The sequence below is a fragment of the Globicephala melas genome, chromosome 6 (assembly GCF_963455315.2).
Source record: "Globicephala melas chromosome 6, mGloMel1.2, whole genome shotgun sequence".
NCBI lineage: Eukaryota > Metazoa > Chordata > Mammalia > Artiodactyla > Delphinidae > Globicephala > Globicephala melas.
This window is the reverse complement of record NC_083319.1, coordinates 101,605,631-101,628,596: the sequence shown is the minus strand read 5'-3', so window position 1 is coordinate 101,628,596 and position 22,966 is coordinate 101,605,631. Positions and strand designations below refer to the sequence as shown.

The window sequence follows — 22,966 nt, the reverse complement described above, 5'->3', positions numbered from 1 at the left end:
TCCCTGGCATGAGCCCCTCCAGAGTCTGCATGCATTTGCTTTTTATTCTCTTGTTTTTCCTTTCTTGCCTTCTTTTGGGTATTCAAATTTTTTTAGTGTCACATTTTAGTCCCTGTATTTGGATTTTTGGCTATATCTCTTTGTAATAGTTTTTTAGATTTTTTTCTTGTTTGATGCAGACCTTTATATAATTACATTAGTCTTAGCTTGTTAATTATAGTGTCCACATCACTTATATATTCTTCTTAATTTTTTATCTGTTTGAACTATTCATAATCAAAAGGAAGATGTTGAGATCGCTTACAATTAAGGGAAGTTTATCACTTTCTCCTTGTGGTTCTAGAAATTTATTAGGTGTTCAGATGCATAAAATACTACATTTTACTTTGTACCTTTTAAAATTATACAATAACTCTCTTTGTTCTCTACCCTCTCCATCCCTAATAATGCTTTTTTGCCATAAAGTATATATTCTCTGATAATTAGATACCCCAGGTTTCTTTTTACTTATATTTGCCTGATATTTCTATTCCTATCTTTTCACTTTACATGAAATTATATTTTAGATGTGTCACTTGTAAACTATGCATATCTGCATTTTTATTCAGTTCATCAATCTTTGTCTCTTAACTTGTAAGTTTAGTTTAATTATATTTATTGTTACTATTGGTATTTTTTGTCCTTGTTTTCATCTTTTCAAATTATTTCTTACTTTTTAAATAGTTGATAACTATTTCTCCCCCCAAATAAAACAAGAATTCACCTCGCTTTCTTATTCCTTGCTCTTTCCCAAGTCTTACATTTTATTGATATCATCTAGACTTATACTGTCCAAAAAGTAGTCACTAGCCACATGTGTCTATTAAGATTAACATTAATTAAAATTAAATACAATTTAAACATTCAGTCCCTAAGTCATAGAAGCCATATCTCAAACATTCAATAGCCATGTGGCTAGTGGCTACCATTTACAGGGTGAAGATGTAGAATACTTCCATCATAACAAAGTTTTCTTGAATAGAATTGATCCAGACTTTCCAATCAGGGCAATTATGGATATACTTTGGGGGAGGGGGGCTATAACTATTTTGTTTTAGGATACATACATTTTATCAAGATGTTTAATCATCTCTGCTTCATATATTTCTTGTGGTGTACTCTGGATTTTTTTTTTGTCTCATTTATTAATTTATCCAAAAGGCTTTTCAAGTGGGTCTTTGTGTAGTCAATTTCTGTAACCCCTGATGCTTGAGAATATTGTTGAATCAACTCCTTATAATTAAATAGAGTTTGGTTGGGTATAAAATCCTAGTTCTAAGTTTTTTCCTTCAAAACTTTAAAATTGCTATTGTATTTCCTTCATGAATCTATTACAGCTGTTGGAAAATGTGAGGTCAATGAAAATCTTTTTATTTTTTTTCTGTGTGATATGCTATTTCTCTTGGAATCACTGGATTTTTTTCTTTGTTTTGATATTCCTAAATTTGTCATAAATTTGCTAAGGGCAAGATTTTTTTTTTTAAATGTTTTGTTTCCCTTTCCCCTTTGACTCTCCATGGCTTTTCTCATATGGTGCTCTTTTCTCTTTCTTAAGTGTGGAAAATTCATCTCCATTATTCAGATATTTACTTATCTCCCCTTTTTTGAGATATCATTTTTCTGGGATTTCTATTATTTGGACTTTAGCATTTTTACTTCTACCCTCCATAATTTTTGGCTCTCCTTTTTTTAAAAAAAATTCTTCGTAATTTTTTTGGTTATTTCTGGAAAAAACTTTTTATTTGGTCTCTGCAGTTTACTGATTTGTTCCTCAATTCTATCTATTCTATTATTTATTCTATTTTATTCTGTATATTTCAACTATTAAGTTTTCTTATGTCTCATATTTTCCCTTGGTTCCTTTCTTTATGTTTTCTTGTTTTAGTTTCATATTTGAACTATCTTCCTTTACTCCTATTAGTATGTTTATTATTATTTTTGTCTCCTCTCTTCTAATATTTCTGCCTAGGTTGGAATCTGTAATCCAACATATTGCTTGTCTTTGGAAATGTTTGTTTCCCTAATGTGTTATTTTTGGGTCAGCTACCTCATTTTTACACAGCACTATTGCTTATTCTACTAAGACATGCATATAGAGAAGGACAGCCTCAGATATTGTTAGCTAGAAAAGCGAGAAAGTGGGAAGTTGATGCATCTCTCACAAGGTGGAAAACCTCAAATACAAGGAAACAAGTCAATTACTCCCCACCCACAGACAGCTCTCAGACCTTCACCGTTTGCCCCTAGAGAAATAGCATTAGTAAGATAAACTCTTTAGATGTTACTTCCTTTGTCAGTTTAGAGCAGGTGAGGTGAGAAAGCAACTGTGAAGGATTAGTTAGTCTCATTTCCTCTGGAATCATACTGCTCAGGGTTTCTCTATTGCCCTGATTTTATTCCTGAGTCCACCAGGACTAATCCCAGTTGGAGCAGATATAATACACAACACTGTGTATTCAAGGCAAATCTGGCAAACAGCCAGAGAAGCTCAATACCTTCTGTTCCTCTTTTACCCTCTCACAGATTTCCAAGCTGCCTCCTGTTCCAAGCCAAAGCAGCACACAGAAATCTAAAAACAAATCCACCCCCACTCCCATACTATCTGGGGAAGTCTTCCAGCTTCCTTAAGTTCTCCTGGGACTAAAGAAATAGCCAGATGTGCCACATCAGCTTATTTCCTTGAAATGACTGGATGATTTTTAAATGTAAACAAGATATGCATGTTTTCTTTCCTCATTAAATTTACCTAGAATTAGATCATTCAGCTGAATGGGTCCTTTAAAACCCCTTTCTAATTACAAAACCTATTTCTATCAGCCTAGCTTCCTTTTTCCCTCTTTACTTCTCCATTTTGTGTTTTAAGAAGAAAGCAGAAGTCTAAACCAAACAGCTCGTGTACCTTTAGTGGTGAGACCCACCTATTGCTAATGGAGGTATTATTTGATGTCATCTGAGTCACTGCATGGAAGATTTACCATCTCAAGAGATATTAGAAGGACTCAAATATAAGTTTTATTATGACATTATCTTCAGTTGCAACAAAATAAAAGGTTCCTGGATCAGTTCCAAAGGGTATGTTTGGCAAATAAGCATATGAAAACACTCAACATCATATATCATGAGGAATTGCAAATTAAGGCAACAATAAGATACCACTACACACCTGCTAGAAAGGCCAAAATCCAGAGCACTGACAGTATCAAATGCTGGGGAGGATGCAGAGCAACAGGAACACTCATTCTTTGCTGGTGGGAAAGCAAAATGTTTCAGCCACTTTGGAAGACAATTTGGAGTAACCCTACAATCCAGCAATCACAGGACCTTGTTGGTTATCTATTTTATATGTAACAATATGTATATATATATATATATATAAAATATAATATGTATATTTTAATCCCTAACTCCTAATTTATCCCTCTCCCTGCTTTTCCACTTTGGAAAACCCTTTGTTTTCTAGGTCTGTGAGTCTGTTTTTATTTTGTAAATAAATTCAGTTGTATCATTTTTTTAGATTCCACATATAAGTGATATCATATGATATTTGTCTTTGTCTGACTTACTTCACCTAATATGATAATCTCTAGGTCCATCCATATTGCTGCAAGTACTCTTAAAACAGGTTAAAATATCTATTTCACTTGTTCGGTGATGATATATTAGTGTGAGAAAGATCAATTATCTGATTTCTCAATTCATGGTTTACAGCTTAGTTTGAAATTACTCCATTACTGTGACAAGTAATGGATTAAAGTCACTGGTGAAAAGGTTGGGTCGATGAGCTGAATTAAGCCTACACATTCCTCCCTTTTGGGGTTCTTTTCCTACTGGGTGTGAGTATAGCGTGGGTTAGGGCAAGTAGTCAAGAATCTGTATCTGAAATACCTGGGGGATACCAGTGTGAAAGCCCAGGAAAAAGGCAAAGTCAGGTTCTCAAGTTTGATCCAATAACGATACCACCATGAAAACTCTCAGAAACAGGAAGAGCTGTGCTCCTTCTGATTTTTATGTATTTGTTTGGTTGGCTTTGCTCTGTTTATGTAGTTTTATTATCCTTGTTGCTAGTATGTTTGTTTTTGTTTTATGGGTGCTATCCATCTCCTATCAATCCTGTTTACTTCTCGTTTGTTTACTATTTTGTCTTCAGATAGTTTGGAGTAAAACTTAGAGCTCATACTTATCAAACTTGTAGGGCTGTATGTTTTATATTTCACTGGTCTCATCTTACCCATGGCTTTATGGTTTCTGGAACTTTCTTGCTTTCTTGTTTTCTAATTCTCTTAACTGTTTCTCTTCCTTTTGTTATACTTTTTGAAACCTCCACAATTTGTGTGTGCACAGTGTGTGTGTATGCTTAATGAAGGGTGGTGTATGTAAATATATAAAGAGACTCCTTAAAAAAATAAATAAAACGCTTCATTTCAGGCTAACCTCGATAAACCTGATGAACCATGACTTCATACATGCTATTGTTGAATCTCATTATCTCCCCAGAATGCTCCCTTCTTCTTGTTTCCTTTATAGGCCTGACAAACCTGCTATTTTAAGGTTTAAGTGGCACCTCCCTGAGAAATTTCTCATGCCCTCCTTTGATAAATATTTCCCCCATGCTCCCTTGTGCTGTTATTTTAGCAATAAATTTATTTCTGTATTTATTTACGCCAGTCTTTAGAATGAGGCTGTGTGTCCCAGGACATCAGGGAAAGAGGTTAATCTTTCTATCCCAAAGGTCAACATAGTAAATTAACATTTTTTTAACATCTTTATTGGGGTATAATTGCTTTACAATGGTGTGTTAGTTTCTGCTTTATAACAAAGTGAATCAGTTATACATATACATATGTTCCCACATCTCTTCCCTCTTGCGTCTCCCTCCCTCCCACCCTCCCTATCCCACCCCTCTAGGTGGTCACAAAGCACCGAGCCCGATATCCCTGTGCCATGCGGCTGCTTCCCACTAGCTATCTACCTTACGTTTGTTAGTGTATATATGTCCATGCCTCTCTCTCGCCATTTTTGCAAATGTTTGCATTAAAGAACAAAAGAAAACAACCAGGTAAGTGTAAGTTGCATAATGCTAAATCCAGAGTCTTGACCAAAGACTTTTGTTAAGGACTTTTTGAGTACTTACCATTTTCCAGGCTCTGTGCTATCAATAACGGCAAGAATGGGGAGAAAAATTAAAAGTTATTTTCAGAAGGAGTGGACAGCCAAGGGGCATAAAGTTTGACACCAACATCAGATAAATTTTCACTGGTAACACTGTAGAAAGGAAATTATAGCTGGAGATAAAGGGGAATTTCTCTACTTAGTACTATAATGTTAAATGTGCCTTTCTGTTCAAAATAGTTTTGCTGCAGACAGTGTGGTTGTGTAGAAGGAACTAAAAACTTGGAGTCAGAATAGTTGGGTTTGAGACCCTATTTCAACACATCCTAGCTGAATAATCTAGAGAAAAATAACCTACTCTCATTTTTATCTCTGTTTTCTCATCTGTAAAATGAGGACACTGTTGTAAGGATTAAGCGAAGACATACATGCACACACATACACACAGGCTTGCATAAATCATATGGTACTCTACAGTTGTAAACTTTTATCATTACCCTATGATATTCTAACTTTTAAAAAAAATCATCAAATTTACAATCAGTTGTGATTTCATTTTTTTCTAATAGTTTTGTGGATTCAGCGCTTGTTGATTTCCCTCAAATATCAATTCCAGGTCATTTTACATGGCAGCCCCAAATCTAGAACAGTGTTTGATTTGACCCAGAAGTTCTGGCTGAGATTTAGACTTAATGGAAGGGGCGGAATTGCCTCCAGCTGTTTTAAGGAGAAAATAAATATATTAAAATGATATTAGGCTCTTAAGCCTTTTAAAGGAATGACATTCTGATATATTCTACAATGTGGATGAACCTTGAAAACATTGTGCTAAGTGAAATAAACCAGTTACATGAAAGAAAAAAAATACTGTATAATCCCAGTTATTAGGGTACCTAGAATTGGCAAATTCATGTGGACAGAAGGTGAAGAAAGGTTATCAAGGCCTGGGGGAAGTAGTAATGGGAAGTATTTAACGGGTACAGAATTTCTGTTTGGGATGATGACCAAGTTTTGAAAATGGATAATGGTGATGGGTACACAGCCTTGTGAATGTACTTATGCCACTGAATTGTAAACTTAAAATTGGTTAAAATGGTAAAATTTTTATCTATATTTTCAGAAAAACAGCCAGGTTTAAGAAAATGGGCAAAGGAGCCTAACAGACATTTTTCCAAAGAAGACAGACAACAGGTATGTAAAAAAGTGCTCAACCTCCTTGATCATCAGGGAAATGCAAATCAAAACCACAGTGAAATATCACCTCACACTTGTTAGGATGGCTAGTGTCAAGAAGGCCAGAGATCAGAAGAGTTGGCGAAGGTGTGGAGAAAAGGGAAACTTTGTGCACTGTTCGTGGGAGTGTTAATTGGTACAGCTGCTATGGAAAACATATGAAGATTCCTCCAAAAAATTTAAAATGGAACCACCATATGATTCAACAATTCCACCTCTGGGTATTTATATAAAAAAATTAAAATTAGGGTCTCAGAGAGTTATCTGCAATCCCATGTTCATTGCAGCACTCTTCATAATACCCCAAATGTGGAAACAATGTAACATCAATGAATGAATGAGTTTTTAAAATGTGGTATACATGTAAAAAGGAATATTATTTGGCCTTTAAAAAGGAAGGAAATCCTGTCATATGCAACAACATGGGTGAACCTGTAGGACATTATGCTAAATGAAATAAGTGAATTATAGAAGGACAAATATTGCATGATTCCATTTATATGAGATGTCTGAAATAGGCAAACTCTTGGAAGCAAAAAACAGAATTGTGGTTGCCAGAGGCTGGGAGGGGAAAATGGGGAGTTGCCAATCAATGGGTATAAAATTTCAATTATGCAAGATGAATAAGAACTGGAGAGCTGCTGCCCAATATTGTACTTACAGGTAACAATACGTTGATGTACATTTAAGTATCTGTTAAGAGGACAGATGCCATGTCAAATGTTCTTACCACAATACATTTTTAAAAATTTATTTTATAAAAAAGAGTATGGACTTCAACACCAGGTGTGAGAGAGAAAAGAGTTAAATTTTAACAAGGAGATACTTTCATAGTAAACAGCATACCATAATTTTCTTCTGCTTAGGAACTTAGTTTCCATAACAATATTACTTATTTAGCAGATTAAGAATAGTAATATTGTATTAGTGTTGAGCAGAATAGCAGACTGTCCAGGGCTAATTGCTAAGCGATGTCTAAAGTTGTCACTGGCAAGGGAAGGTCTTTTTCTGGAAGCGATCTATAGCGGTGATGGTGAAGTGGAACATGTGCCCTAATAATAGGAGCAGCTACTTTATTAGTCAGGATGGCTTCTGTCACAAATAAGAGCACGTTTAACTTGAAATGGCTTAAACAATAAGAAGATTTTCTTGGTCATGCAACAGAAGTCCCAAGAAAGTACACGGTGATGCAGGCAGTTACTAATCTACCAGTTCATGACATCATTAAAAGACCAGGTTTTATTCTTTTCATTTTTCTGCTCTATCTTATTCAGTATATCAGCCATGCCCTCATAATCACAACAACATGGCTGCAACAGTACCAGATAGGATATCCAAATAGCCAGAAGGGACAAGGATATCTTTCCTAGAAATTCCCCAGCATATCTCCTGTCTTGCCCATTGGCAAAAAAGGGGGGGGAATGGGGGTAGGGTGGGTTAATACACTTACCTCTAAATCAATCAACCACTGGTAAAGGAAGTGAGATTATTATGATTGACTTAGAGTGATGATAGAAATGTATCCAGGAGATGGAGTTAGGATTGTCTTTTTTTGTTTAATTAATTTTCTATTTTATATTGGAGTATAGTTGATTTACAATGTTGTGTTAGTTTCAGGTGTACAGCAAAGTGTTTAGTTATACATATTCATTTATCTATTCTTTTTCAGATTGATTCTTTTCCCATATAGGTTATTACAGAGATTATCTCTTCATGCATGCATGAAAATGGAAATGCATATGGAAAACTGAACAAAATTCGGCTTCTGAAAAGCAAGAAAGGAGTTTTTGGTAAGGCAACCTACAATGTTTGTTCCATCACCAGTCAGCTAAGCTGATGGTTGCTGTGGGCAATGTGATTCCAGTGTTGACAAACCATTTGATTACTTCTTTTAAAATGCTGGAGATCTGGATGTTTATGCAGGATCTCCCAAGTTTTAAATATTGGCAATACATTCAAAACATTAAAAAATACTTTTTGGCCAAAATCATTGAGGCCAAATAAAATAAATCTGCAGTCCAGACACATCCTGCTGGTCAGCAGTTTACAACTTCTGGTTTACGTTATTAATTTATTTAACTAAAACTTAGTTAGAAAGTACTACTAAGTTTCTACTAAAACTACTTAGAAAGTAATGTTCACTTTAAGCTTACCAGTAACTGAATTATACAAATTTCTATGAAAAAACAATTTAATTAATAAAGTCTTAATCAGTTGTAGTAAACTTCCAATGACACAGCTAATAAGAATTCCAGAAGATAATGTAGGGTAGGAAAAAGACATGATATAAACCAGAGAATGTCTGTATAATTTTCTTTGTAACTGAGGGTTCTAATTTGACAGTTTCAGGGTTAAAACAGTTAAGCTATTGCTAGTCATCCAATGAGGAGTATACAATTTTCTCCCATCCTTCCCAGTTTCCTGTGATTTCTTGTTTTTTGTTTTCATTTCATTAGAGGGTGAATTAATTCCTACTGAATGAGGAAATCAAGGTGCTCAAAACCCTTTAACAAATATTAGTCAACATCACAGTAAAAAAGCAGGGGTGGGAAAGGTTAGGAAATTCACCTAATTAGAGATTTCAGCTTTATAACTCTTTCTTTAGAGCCATCCTCTTTCCCGTGAGTATAGAGAACAGAAAATTTTAATTCATACAAAGATTATCAAGAGTATGTCTCTCTTGAAAGTTTTATGTCTTCAAAGTATAATCAAGAAATAGTAACGTCCTTGAGTGTCAAGAGCAATATTAGTACATTTCTCTTCCATCCAGATGGTCCAGTCTTCTAAGTTGATCATTTACCCACCAATCCTTGTTTAGCTGTTACTTCAGACTTCTGGATTGGAGCCCTAAAAAAAGACAGAACTCTTAAATAATGAACTTTCCCTAAAAACTTAGATATTACATAACTTTGAACTATTAAGAAATTAAAATGATTTATCTGTAGTCACTCTTGCTATTCTGTAGCTTGATACTTCACAGTGAAGGAGTGGAAACATAAGAGGGTAGAGAAAGGAGAGAAAAACATCACAACTGGGATTCAACTATCCACCTGGCCACTTATCAGTTGTAGAGGGTGGGGCATCAGGAGAAGAATTATGCCATGCTGAGTAATTTTTCTGTGGAGAATTTTCTCCCTCTCACTATCCCTGGGTAATTTTTCTGAGAAAACAAAGACTATTGGGGTCATCATCACTTTCTAGCAAAGACCCTTACGTCTTCTTTCTCTTGGTTTTTGTCCAAGCTCAGAAGGAAGACATATACTAGAACCCAAAATATACTCATATAGACACGGTCCTTAGTGAGCATCTTCTAGGAAGACATGGTTAGCACTTCTGTCCTTGATTCTAGGAGGGCTACAAGATTAGAATAGTTTGGTTATCGATCTCTTACTTTAAGTGCAGACATTGGCTTATCCTTGAAAACAGCAGAGGAAAGTCCTTTTATGTCTTTATGCTATATTAGGGACAAAAATAATGGGAGGGCGTTAGAAATGTTGTGCAGTTCCCATCTTTGCTATTTCTTATTTATTTCCTCATTATTACTTACTTATTTCCTTATTTAAATCCTTCCTACCTCCTTGTCACTTATTTTAACTTCCACCCAACCCTCAGGGTCCAGTACAAATTCCAACCACTTAGTCAATGGACCTTCCTCTTACTTTCCCATTCCTACCCCATTCATTGTCCCCTCGCCATACTTCTCTCAGTAGTATTGCCTGCTTTGGCACACATAATATATGAGGAGTTAAGTGCTCCATATGCATATGATTTGTTTTCCTACCAAAAATGTAAAAATTATTGAAAAAAAGGACCTTAAGTTTTAATTCCTTCTCATGTACTCACAACAAAGTACCAAGTATGAGGGGAGTATGTTCAGGATCCACTTGAGCGAATGACTCTACCTGTTGCTTCATGAGTGCTTGGCCTTTATTCTGGGTGTGCCTTCATGTGCTCCGTTTTTCATACCCTTCCTCCTCTAGAACACTGTGAATAATATAGACCTTATTCTGTCTAGAATAAACAAGTACAGTCTAATTTATAATACAATTTTGTATCCTCCAAAAAGAGCGTCTAGAAACTAACCTGTGAAGGAGACAGTTCAACTTCTGCAGCAGAACCATTTATCATTTCTTAACAATCATGTAACAGTAGAACTATTTTTAACAGTAAAAAAATTAATAGCCATTCTAATTTGTAGATAGTGAGTAGGCCTTCTTTCTCAGATATTCCTATGGGCTATGATATCTCAGGTTAGCTTAGCGTATCCTGAAAGGGAACCCAGAGATCTGAAGACACCCTTCACATTGGGCACCAGAGACATTTAAAACACCACCAGTGACCATCTGATACTTACAAGGAAAGAGAATGACACAGATGTAGGAATCAGCGGTGGAGAAAAATCTGGCTTCGTAATTAGCTAGTAAGAAGGTAAAAAAAAAAAAATTAAAAAATGGGGCCTCGAAAACAGGTGTGCTTAACGGAAAGGCTTAAATCACTTTCAGAAATGGAGAACTAGGAATCTTCTAAACCTGTACATTTAATTGCTTTCACTAAGGGGCGCACATGCAGTTCAGAAACAAGCTCAATGCCAACAGACATATGATGAAGATGGCATTCTATGAAGCAGATCGGTTCTCTTCTTTAATGAATTAGCTTTTCAGACCCAGTAACTCAGGTTGAAGGGTTAAATTTAGTAGTATAATGGAAAGGCAAGCTCGTATTTCGTCTTTTCAAAACGTTTTGCAGAAGAATCCATATTTTCTATGAATATTCACACAGATCTGAACATTCTCCTGAAGAAATAATTGGGCATTGTGGGTTATGTCTTTCACTAGCGTTCCCCTGAGGTTAGATTGGAAGGGATTTTTAAGAGACGTTACCAACTCACAACAGAAGCTGGAGGCGCATCCTCCTCTGCCAGAAGGTCAGGTGTGTCAAGCTTCATCTAAAAAGAAAAAAATAAAATTTTAAAATGGGTTTATATGAAATCATGTGTGTGAAAACTTTGAAAATTATAAAGCACTATAGAATTTAAAGAATGCTTCATTCAATAAAAATAAATTTAAAAAAATGATCGGTGTCCTAATTTCAGCTTCCAAATAAGCAGCCCTTTCTGATGTGAGCTCAGAACTAAGATGACACTAAGAGATTGGATGGAAAATCACAGTGGCCCAGCTGCTGCATTCTGCTGTGTACAGAGCTATCAGAGATGGGTAAGTTTCCATCAAAAACATTATTACCAATGTCATTGTCATTAGGCAATTGCCACTTAAATTTTTAAACTTGCAGGACACAACTAGGGCATTAAGGATTATACATATTACAGGTGTTGTCATACAAGTATACATATTATTGTCATTATTGGGATATTGCAAAAGGAATAAGGAATCAACCTAGAATCCCACAGAGAGAAAAGGAGAGAGAGCTGGCATCTGCCCTCCCCTTTCTCTTTATTCTCTTTGCATTTTGTGAACCCCAGCAAAGCAGCCCCTGAATTGTAGAGAGACTCTTTTGCATGGAACAAAAGGCAAAGGTGAACTTTCTGAATGTGTAATTCAGAGCCCACAGTCCTTGCTACATACTAACTAGTGAGATGGATTTGTAAAACACTGCTGAGTAGAAATGACAGCTAGCTGGTCAGGACAAGAGTGAGAGAATCACAAACTGGGACCCAGGGCAAACACAGTACAGACTACGGTTCACCTCTTGGGGTTGAACAGCCTTCGCCGTCTGTGGTTTCCTCTTCTGCTTGTGTGGCCCGGTGTCAGTGGTAGACAGTGGCCTGCATGTGAAAGCGTATCATATAAACTGACTTAGAACTTCCTTCCCCGTGAGAAGGAGATTCAAGAGAAGTCTGCTAGTGTCCTCTGCCCATTGTTTCATACTTGGTAGTTGACTGGGTTTTCATCTGCTCCCTAGGGCATCCTGCAGGTTTCCTTGTCTTGTAATTAATAATCATTACCACTAATTTTCTTTTCCATTCTCTACCAATCCCTGAAACCTAATAATGAAGATGCTGAATCCAACTTTTATCTAAATTATGCCATTTACTTAAAGATTTGTTTTATTCATTCAGTATTTATTAAAAGTCCATTCTGGGTGAATAAATCAATTTTTAAAAAATGCTAGAAAGAGACTGTAGTGTCAAGATTATCTTTGAAAGACTGACTGACTGATCTATGTGCAAACCTAGACTCCATTACTTACTTTGTAAGACTCTGAACATGTTAGTTTATCTCCCTGAGCTTCTGTTTCCACATCAGTAAAAAAGTGAAGTGCCTGGCCTTGCAGGACTGTTGTGAGGATCAATCTATAACACCTTTTCATCTATAAAATGGGAATAATAGTAACTATTATTTCCTTATGAAGATTAAATGACACACGTAAAAGGGCTAAGCAGAGTGCTTGTCATAAAGCTATGAGCGATACATTTTAGATACTGTATTTGGATAATGAGCATAAACATCTTTAATAATGAGAGTTATTATTAATTATAAACGGTGATTAATAGAAGAGAAAAAGGAGATCTTACTGTGAAGAATTTCCCAATAAAAAGAATAACTAGCCTCTGGTCCAAGAAAAATGTATCTGTACTTATTTCTGAGTATTTGAAGTAAACTAAAATTAAATTGGATAATTTGGGTCCTTACATTTAAAGTGAATTAAAGGCCAAAAACGTCCCCAAGGCAAGATAATGCCTACCTCCGGACTTCCTTCCGCTTTCCTCTGGTGCTTTGGTATCGGGTTACTATAGCAACCACCACAAATATGACAGCCACAGGGAACAGCACCCCAACCACGATGGAGAAATCTGCAGCCAGGAGAACGAGGGCCTCGTGAGAATAGGGGAAATGCACAAGTATACATCACACTGGTCCTTATTTCTTTATTTTATTTTTTTTTTTTTGCGGCATGCGGGCCTCTCACTGCTGTGGCCTCTCCCGCTGTGGAGCACAGGCTCTGGACACGCAGGCTCAGCGGCCATGGCTCACGGGCCCAGCCGCTCCGCGGCATGTGGGATCTTCCCGGACCGGGGCACGAACCCGTGTCCCCTGCATTGGCAGGTGGACTCTCAACCACTGCGCCACCAGGGAAGCCCCCTTATTTATTTATCACAAACTCCGCCTACCTTTTCCCCAAAGGACATGCAGTCCCTGGAACATCTCTCATAGCCAGTAAAATGAAAATATATTTTGATAATGATTATTATAATATTATTTAGATAGAAGAAATTAAGAGGATGTCTAGGGAGAACATTTTACATGAGATAGGTAAAGCATCATACTACTGGGAATTCTTAGAAGGGATGATGTTTGTAATAAATTGAAAACAAAGGGCTGAAAGAATATGAAGTAAGGAGGATGCGGAAGAGGAGGGAAACATTGTTAAAATTCAGCCTTGGAATAAAACCAGTGAAAAGAATCTGAAGACTTGAAATCATATTCCTCTTAGTAGCAAGTAAGAAGCTGAGACGTGAAAAAGAGAATTGATGGATAACTGATAAGTGACAGATAGGACATAAGTGAGTGTCCTGCTGACGTTTGCTCTATAGTGGAATTATTATGGACAAAAAAATTATGTGACCTTGTGAACTGGGGAATGGTTCTAACAAAGTTTTTTGATTTATAGGGTGTTTTTTACCTACTAATCTAATTAATGAATGCAACTTCAATCTTTTGCTATCTCATGTATTCATTTCTCTTATAATAATCTGAAAGCACAAAGACCAGGAGGTACAAGTTTGAAGAGCAATGCAAACAGCTACTGCTCTCTTATTACAGAGATGGCGGAGATCAGTAAATGAATAATAAGAATGATTTTTGCATAAATGCAAGAAAAGTTCACAAGTGTGAGCACACATGCGTGCAGAGAGATAGAGACCTCAGAAGTAGAATTCTAGGTAAGATAATAACAGTTCAAATACCTAATACTCTCTACCCTCCATAAAAATTCCTACCCAAAACGTCAAAGGAAATAAAGTTCTGAAGCATCTGTGTTAGAAACAGTATAGATGCGTTCAGAATTTTAAAAGTGTACTTGCACTAACAACAGAATCATAGCTATTTTCAAACGAGTGACACGGTCCAGAGGAAATAAAGAGGAACTTGGCAGTACTTCACAGACATCCATAGTTTGAAAGGATGTGGTCTAGAGGTAAAGCCGGGGCATCAGGCAGATGGAGAGTACTATAAAAGGAAGCAGGTTTACAGTTGAAGATGTCAGTGATTGAACAAAAATTACAGCCCTTTCTGTTTCTGGAAATGGTGGTCTAGGAAATTTGGACTAGCTCTCTCACTAAAAACAACTAATGAATTAAAAAAAAATCTTCCTAAAAGCACAGAAGTGCTGAAGAAATAGGGGGAAAATATTTTGGAGTGAGAGAAAATTACTTTGGAGTGAGAAAGCAGGAACTCAGAAACACAGGAAGGAAAACGATCATAAAAGGAAGCTCAGAAATGCAGAAAGGAATGAAAAGTAAATAAACCAAGAATGAACCTTAATGTAAACTGTGGACTTTGGATGATAATCACATGTCAATGTAGGTTCATTAATTGTAACAAATGTTCCACTCTGGTTGCGGGGTGTTAGCGGTGGGAGACTGTGCATGTGTGGGGCAGGGATATAGGGGAAATCGCTGTACTTCCTGCTCAGTTTTACTGTGAACCTAAGACTGCTCTAAAAAGTAAAGTCTCTATTAAAAATAATAAAATGGAAATTTTTATGCTGGCCACGAAAAGAATATAAAATAAATGTATAATCTCCAAATTAATAAAAATAAAAATGAAGTGATTAAAATCCTCAGTAAGTCCATAAGAAAACAAGAATCGAGAGAAAAAGGAACAGGAACCAGGCAGGACAAATAAAAAGCATATAATAAGATTGTAGATTACACCCAAATATATCAGTAATTACATTTAACTTGAATGGACTGTTTTTAAAAAACGATTGAGACTAAAATTTTAAAATATATCTGTATTTTTTAAAATGAGAGACAGATATAAAACATGAGGATTCAGAAAGGATGAAAGTAAAAGTATGAAGAAAAAGTTATACCAAAGCAAAAGAGACCAAGAGAAATATGGTACAGCTATATTTTTCTCCAGGAACTGTGGACTTTAAAATGCAAGAAGACTAGAGATACAAAAAAGCATTTCATAATAACAAAAGTGTTAATTCACTGGGAAGACATACAATTCTAAACTTTACTGTAGATAACAGCATGGTCTCAAAATATATAGGTATTGATAGAACCAGAAGTAATAGCCAAATTCACAGTTACAGTGGGGGATTTTAACACTCTTGACTCAGTCATTGGTACAACAAACAAACAAGGTATCAGTAAGGGTTAATATATTACACACAGCTAACAAACATGGCATTAAAAACATATGGAAAACACTGCACATAAGTGCAGAACACATTTTTGTGTTCACAGACAGAACACTTACAATATGGGCTTATGCTGGGTCATAGAGCAGGTGTCAACAAATTTCAGCATATTCTCAACACAGTAGGTTTTCTGATCCCCATGTAATTATGCTAAGTATTAATTTAACAGAAGCTAGAAAATCTCCATATGCATGTATGTTAAGAAATAGATGTCTAAACAGTTCAAGGGCCAAAGAAGAAAGCAAATAGAAAATAATTTGAAACAAATTGGTGAAAACACCAATTACGATATGGTCTACAAACTGAAAATTAATGAGCCAAAGATTCCTTTCAAGATTTTTCTTTTAAAGATGAAATAAACTTAAGGAAATGGAATTGTATAAAGTAGAAATTGAAATAGCAAAAAAAAGTTAAAAAAACAAATCATAAAGAATAATTTTTAAAATTTTGTTAGGATAATATAAAAAAAGAAAAAACAATGCTACAGATACTATTGATATTGAAAAGATAAGTGAGTATTATGAGCAATCTTAAACCAAAACATTGACATTTAGGTGAAGTAGGTAAATGTCTAAGAAAAATATAACATAGTAAAACTTGCATAAGAAGAAATTAAATACCTGAAGGGTCTTAGAGCTACTAAAGACACTGAATCTTTAACTAAAATATTGTCCAGAATTCTAGGCCTGCATGGCTTACTGACAAGTTCTACCAGATATTTAAGGAAAGAGTCTTCCATTCTTATACAAACTCTTCCAGAGAATTTAAATGAATGAAAATGCTCCACTTCATTTAATATGTCTAGCATAACCATGATACTCAAATTTAGCAAGTACAGGCATCACTCATGAACATGAAATAATAGCAAACATCATCCATCAGTATCCGTGAGAGCTATTTCCATGTTGGGTTTATCCAAAGTATGCACAGTTAGATAAATGTTCAAATATCAATCAATTTATTTTGCAATACCAACACAGTAAAGAGGTAAAAATCTTAACCAATAAATAAAAAGTATTTGGTAAAATTCTTAGCAAACTAGAAATAGAAATGAATTTTCTTGATCTAATGAAGAGGATCCAATATGTACAGAATACCTTCAGATAACAGGGCAAAATACTAAAAGTCTTTCCTAAGATTGGGAAAGAAACAAAGAGGCGTGCTATCTCTATTTCTATTCAGCATTGCACAAGAGTACTACTCAGTGAAGGAAAACAAGTATGAGAAATTAAAATGGTGAAGATTAGAGAAGAAGCAAAACTGTCATTTTTCTGAAACAGAATGATTGAATATGTAGAAAATCTAATGGAATCTACAAATAAATTACTAAGATCATTAAGAGAGGTTAGCAGACGTGCTTGATATAAAAATAAATATACAAAAATTAGTTGACCTTCTATATTCTAGTAATAGTTGAAAAATATTTTTTCAAAAAATACCATTTAAAAATACAATAAAAATTAATTTCTTATAAAACAAATCAAACAAAATATATGTAAAATTTCTGTGGTGAAAACCATTAACTATTATTGGGCAAAATTAAAGAAGACTAAGTAAATGGATAGATATTTCATGTCAATAGGTTTGGAATTCAATATTTTATATATGCTCATTTTCTGCAAGTAAATGTATAGCTGTAGTTTACACTAAATTAAAATCCCAACAGGAATTGTGTGTGTAACTTGAGAATCTGATTATAAAATATATGTGGAAATACAAAAGCTAATAGCCAAGACATTCTTGAAGAACAATGTTAAAGGATCTCCTATAAGATAACGAAATTATTTTAAAGATACAATAATAAAAGAGTGTTATACTGGCATAAGGATAGCCAAATAGGGCCACCAGCAAAGAACAGATATCCCAAAATAACACACGTGCATGGACATACGTGCTTTATTAGAAAGTCATTTATGACATGAATAATGGTGTGACAACTGGGCATCTAGCGGAGATAAAAACGAAATTGAACACTTCGTTGACACTTGCTCTATGACCCAGCATAAGCCCATATTGTAAGTGTTCTGTCTATGAACACAAAAATATGTGTTCTGCACTTATGTGCAGTGTTTTCCATATGTTTTTAATGCCATGTTTGTTAACTGTGTGTAATATATTAACCCTTACTGATACCTCGTTTGTTTGTTGTACCAATGACTGAGTCAAGAGTGTTAAAATCCCCCACTATAACTCTGAATTTGGCTATTACTTCTGGTTCTATCAATACTTATATATTTTGAGACCATGCTCTTATCTACAGTAAAGTTTAGAATTGTATGTCTTCCCAGTGAATTAACACTTTTGTTATTATGAAATTGCACACTTTGTGTGCATCACACACAAAATAATTCCAGATACATTATAGACTTAAATTTGAAAAGGCAATACAAAAATCCTTTTTAGAAGATAATATATGGGTATACATTCATAACTTCAGGATAGGAAAATTGTCCTTAAAAAGGACACAAAAAGAAAAAAAACTAATAATCAAGGAAATGATTAACAAATTGACTACATTACAATTAAAAGCTTCTTTAGGGCTTCCCTGGTGGTGCAGTGGTTAAGAATCCTCCTGCCAATGCAGGGGACACGGGTTGAAGCCCTGGTCCAGGAAGATCCCACATGCCACGGAGCAACTAAGCCTGTGCACCACAACTACTGAGCCTGTGCTCCAGAGCCCGTGAGCCACAACTACTGAAGCCCGCGCGCCTAGAGCCCATGCTCCACAACAAGAGAAACCACCGCAATGAGAAGCCCACGCACGGCAACGAAGAGTGGCCCCTGCTCGCCGCAACTAGAGAAAGCCCGCACGCAGCAACAAAGACCCAACGCAGCCAAAAATAGATTTTAAAAATAATAATAATTAAAAAAAGCTTCTTTAATCACATGACATCACGAAGACAGTGAGAAAACACAGAATGAAGGGAGTTATTTGCAGCATATATAACTGAAAAAATAGCTTATATCAAGAATATATTAAAACTTACACAAGTTATTAAGGGGTCAGGGGAGACACCCAATAGAAGAATAAACAAAATGGCTTGAACAGATGCTTTGCAAAAAACAAAATCCAAATGGCCAAAAAATAAGAAAAGATTTTATTATTATTAGTTATAAAGAGCAAGTCAACCTAATCCCACATTGAAAGAAGGATCATACATACTGAAGAAAAACAGCCCAGGGAAATAAAAGAGACAGGGTGAAAAAACAAAACAACTCGACTCAAAAGAAACAATCTAGAGAACAAAGTGAACCTGCAAAAATTATGTCATATTCTTAGAGTTTTATGAGGATATTATATCTAGTACACATTCAGTCAAGGCTGCTATGAAAATGGAACAATCATAAAGCAAGAAAATTCGGAAAATTAAAATAAAATGACAAATATAAAATGTCAAGATATCTTTTTGTATGTAGCACAAAAACATAAGAATGTGGAAAATATGATTAAAAAGTTGCTGTAGAAACTTTGGGGATTAATATTGTGGATTCAATATCTACAGAATAGGAATTCCAAGAGAAGTGGAAAAAAGACAATGAAATCTTACATAACAGGAAATAAAAGCTTGGAAGAGGAGAGTAATTTTCTCACATTAGATGTGCAGTATTACTTACTGAAGACCATGGAAGAAGCACCGCAATCAGGAGGGGCCCATCCTTCTTTACACTGACATTGGAGCTCGTGGTCACACACCTAGAGGAGCAATGATCCTGTTAGTTTTCTCACTGGACTAATCCCCAACCCGAGGGTTGATTCATCCATAATTAAGTCCATTCCAAAAAAAGAATAACCTCTGCTCTGTAGCCTTTCAGCTGTCTACGTAATGTATGAATCAGTAATAGTAATTTCAGTACTAGGTTCTTTGAAGGAATTTTTCATTGAATAAAACTAGTGAGGAGTTAGATAATAATTTTAATCATTCAACGCTGAAACATTATTTTAACATCATCCAAACTGTCTGACCTAAAATGACACAAGATTCAGCAAGCTTGGGGAAACACTGTCAAGACTTACAGCATGTCCTTTGCATTTAGAGGAGCAATTGGCCGATCTGTAAGTTCTTTCGACATCCACACATTCTGCATTAATGCAAACCTGAAAGTGATATGAAAAACACAAAGTAGACATGAATGTCCAGTGGTTTCAGTTCTGCAAACTGTTGACTCTTTGGTATTTAGCCTTGTATTTTTAGTTACTATTATTGTTATCAAACTTGCCTTTTCATTAGGGAAATCACCAAATCCTTTTGAAAATAGGAATATGGAATCTAGATCATTTTTATAATAAAATATTTAGGAAGTCCTCTTTAAAGAAGATTTCCTTACTTCACGTCATATCTCATGGGTCATCTTTAATGCACCTCTTTAGTCCAACTCTGAAGACTGAGAGCACTGAGCTAAGCATTGTACATGGTACAAGGTACGCATCCTAAACAAAAATACTATGGAAAACATGGTAATATCACATCATCTCCAATATTAAGATAATTATCATTTATGTAAAAATAAATAGTATTGTTACGATTTTTTTCATTATTATCATCAGAATGGCTATCATTTATTGAGACCATACCAATTTGGGGGAAATAAAATTTACCTAAATTTAACAACCTAGTGCTAAGCACATAATAGGTACTTATTAAATAACACTGAAGGCAAGAATGCAGTCATGTATACGTGAATGGCATAAACATTACTTTGAAAAACTGTGCTCCATGAAACACAAGGAGGCCTTGAGAAGCAAGCAAACAAAATGAACAAACAACCAGAACATTTTAAGTAAAAGCCACCATTAATCAATGTACCTTATTCTCTCCACACTTGGTTCCATTGGCTACTATGCTGATTTCTTGACTGCTGTCTTCAGGTTCAAATGTTTTACATGTCAGGAACGTTATTATATGTCCTTTCCAGAGCAGATAATCTGACCCACCATTACAGAACAACTTCCCACACAGGGCGTCACTGAAGAAAAGCCGAAATTTGTTGCCTTTGAAATAGCAGGATCCAAAATGCAGTTTTATACAAATATAAATCAGCTCCCTATCGATATTTAACTAATGGTATTTTCCCCTACGGCAGAGACTTCTAGTTCTCCTTTATACCAATTTCCCCCTTATTCTTCAGTAATAGAACCATTGAGTATTAGCAAGGCACAATGTTGCTCAAAAGAAAAATCCCATGGCTCTCATATTCCCAAATTTTGGCCAGTTGCCTAAATTCTAGCCAATGGGAAGGAAGCAGAATCTTAACTGCAGATTCTTGAGGGTGCCCTTACGTGAGGGTATATGTCCTCTCTCAATATTTTCTCCTTTTTGCTTATTGGAATATGACGGTTGGAGTTGGAGAAGCCATCACAGACTGAGAGAAACATTTGGGAAAGGAGGTCATACGTATGATGGAGTAAGAAGCTATAAGGAGGATGGATGTCTAACATCATGGAGGGCACCTAGGAAATCAGTTTCTGTCTTGTTTCAGCTAAGTTATTTATTGCCATGAAGGGCAGCAGAATAATTCTCTCGACTGTAGTTGTATCGGTATAAGGCTGAGCCTCGGTGGTCACTCCAAGGCATCGTGTGTTACTGGAAGAACCCCTGCAAATTCAGATGAAACTGGTCAGCACTCATTAAAGCCTTGCCTTCACTAGCAAGGGGAAGAAAGTCATCGCCAACAAAATTGGAATCAATTGCTTTATGCAGAATTTAGAGGAATGCTGTGAAAAACTCTTCGGAGAGTGGTAGAATCAGATTCTTCTGATGTCTCTGAGGCTTTTAGAAAATACCATTGAGGAGTGGAGAAAGGCACGCATTCTCTCCAGACTTGAGAGGGTGTTTTTCTTGAATCATTTAGGTAGAGCTTTATGAGGAAGGCTCTAGGACACAGGGACTTTCAGGCTTATTTCCCACTACAGCCAAAGACTATCAAGAAGTGACCAGGAGGTCAGCCTGTGGGAAGAAATGAAATGCTTGTGCCTCTGGTTGCAGAAATTATCCAGTGTTCACACAAAGTTTTACAGGACAAGGGTGTATACACTCTACAGAGGAAAGATGGAATTACCCTAGTCTCTTTTCCCTGTCACACCCTCTCAGACTAAATATTGCCACACTCCCACCCCACTCTCCCACACACATTGCCTTTTACATAATTTTCATGACTTCCTGTAAAGAAGAACCCACAGGGTATGATTATCTTTGAGGCTTAGACTCCCCAAGAGATGACCTTCTGTCCAAAATATAGTTTGTTTGGTAATATCTATCATTGAGAGAAATCAGTGTTATTTTAATAGAAAATCTTTGAGAAATGCTGATTTTTTCCATTCAATCTCTGGTTACACATTAGTTTGTATGTATAAAATTTGGAGCAGGTATAAAGTTTAATCTATTATCATTTGAATTTTAAAAGTCATCTTAAAATTGCAGAATCAAAGGAAAATATATAGAAAAAATCTCAAGTTCATTGCTTATGGTGTTCTATCATTTTTTTCAGACTATCAATATAAAAAGGACAACAAATTCTTTAGGTAAATTGTCCATCTTTCCCTTACTGTATTTTTTCTTTATGGAATGCCATGGCAAGTTTAAATAAAACTGTACAATCATCATATTGCTTATTTCTCTGAGTAGATACATATTTATACCCTAGAATCAAAATGAAAGACACTAGATGGAAAAGCATCTAAAGTATACTGGAGAATCAGTGTGCAAATTTCCAACCAGGCCCATTTAACTATTGCACGCTCGGTCTCAAACATTCATTCTATTTAACAACAGCTGTACTTGGTGTCCTTTGAAGCATCCATTATGAGAGACTGGAAAAAGTGGATCATTCCCTATTTGTCTTTTTAACTCAGTGCCTAGCCTAAAATATATCATATAATAGTCACTCAATGAATGTTTATCAAATGAATGATGTCCAAATTCACTTTCTCTTTAAATGGGATAAATCAGAATGTGTCAAAATGAGCAGGAAGGTTCAAATAACAAGGCCACTTACTTTGCTTTACAGGGAATGCGTGTGTCATCCACTTTTCGGCAGTACCCGTAACTTGACCCACCTTCATTTCTGCTAAAACATGACTTATCTGCAACCTGGGTTCCTGGGACCAGGCATAGTCAGTAGGCACACAGTTGAAAAGAAAAGAGATAAATAGTTCAGTGCCATAAAGGATTCATGAAACAGAAAACCAGCATGAGGA

General features: G+C 35.6%; 1 protein-coding gene across 1 annotated transcript in view; it reads right to left on the bottom strand.

Moving 5' to 3' along the window:
• Positions 1-8,637: 8,637 nt before the first annotated feature.
• Positions 8,638-22,966, bottom strand: part of ADAM28 (ADAM metallopeptidase domain 28) — a 58,196-nt gene continuing 43,867 nt past the window's right edge. Inside the window, exons 15-24 of the mRNA XM_030879048.2 lie at positions 22,765-22,867; positions 20,577-20,736; positions 19,787-19,867; positions 19,387-19,465; positions 13,084-13,192; positions 12,085-12,163; positions 11,270-11,326; positions 10,736-10,798; positions 9,773-9,835; positions 8,638-9,228 (exon numbers count right to left, since the gene is read on the bottom strand). Coding sequence (XP_030734908.1) covers positions 9,208-9,228; positions 9,773-9,835; positions 10,736-10,798; positions 11,270-11,326; positions 12,085-12,163; positions 13,084-13,192; positions 19,387-19,465; positions 19,787-19,867; positions 20,577-20,736; positions 22,765-22,867 — 815 coding nt within the window. The 3' untranslated portion in view covers positions 8,638-9,207. The remainder of the gene's footprint in view (positions 9,229-9,772; positions 9,836-10,735; positions 10,799-11,269; positions 11,327-12,084; positions 12,164-13,083; positions 13,193-19,386; positions 19,466-19,786; positions 19,868-20,576; positions 20,737-22,764; positions 22,868-22,966) is intronic.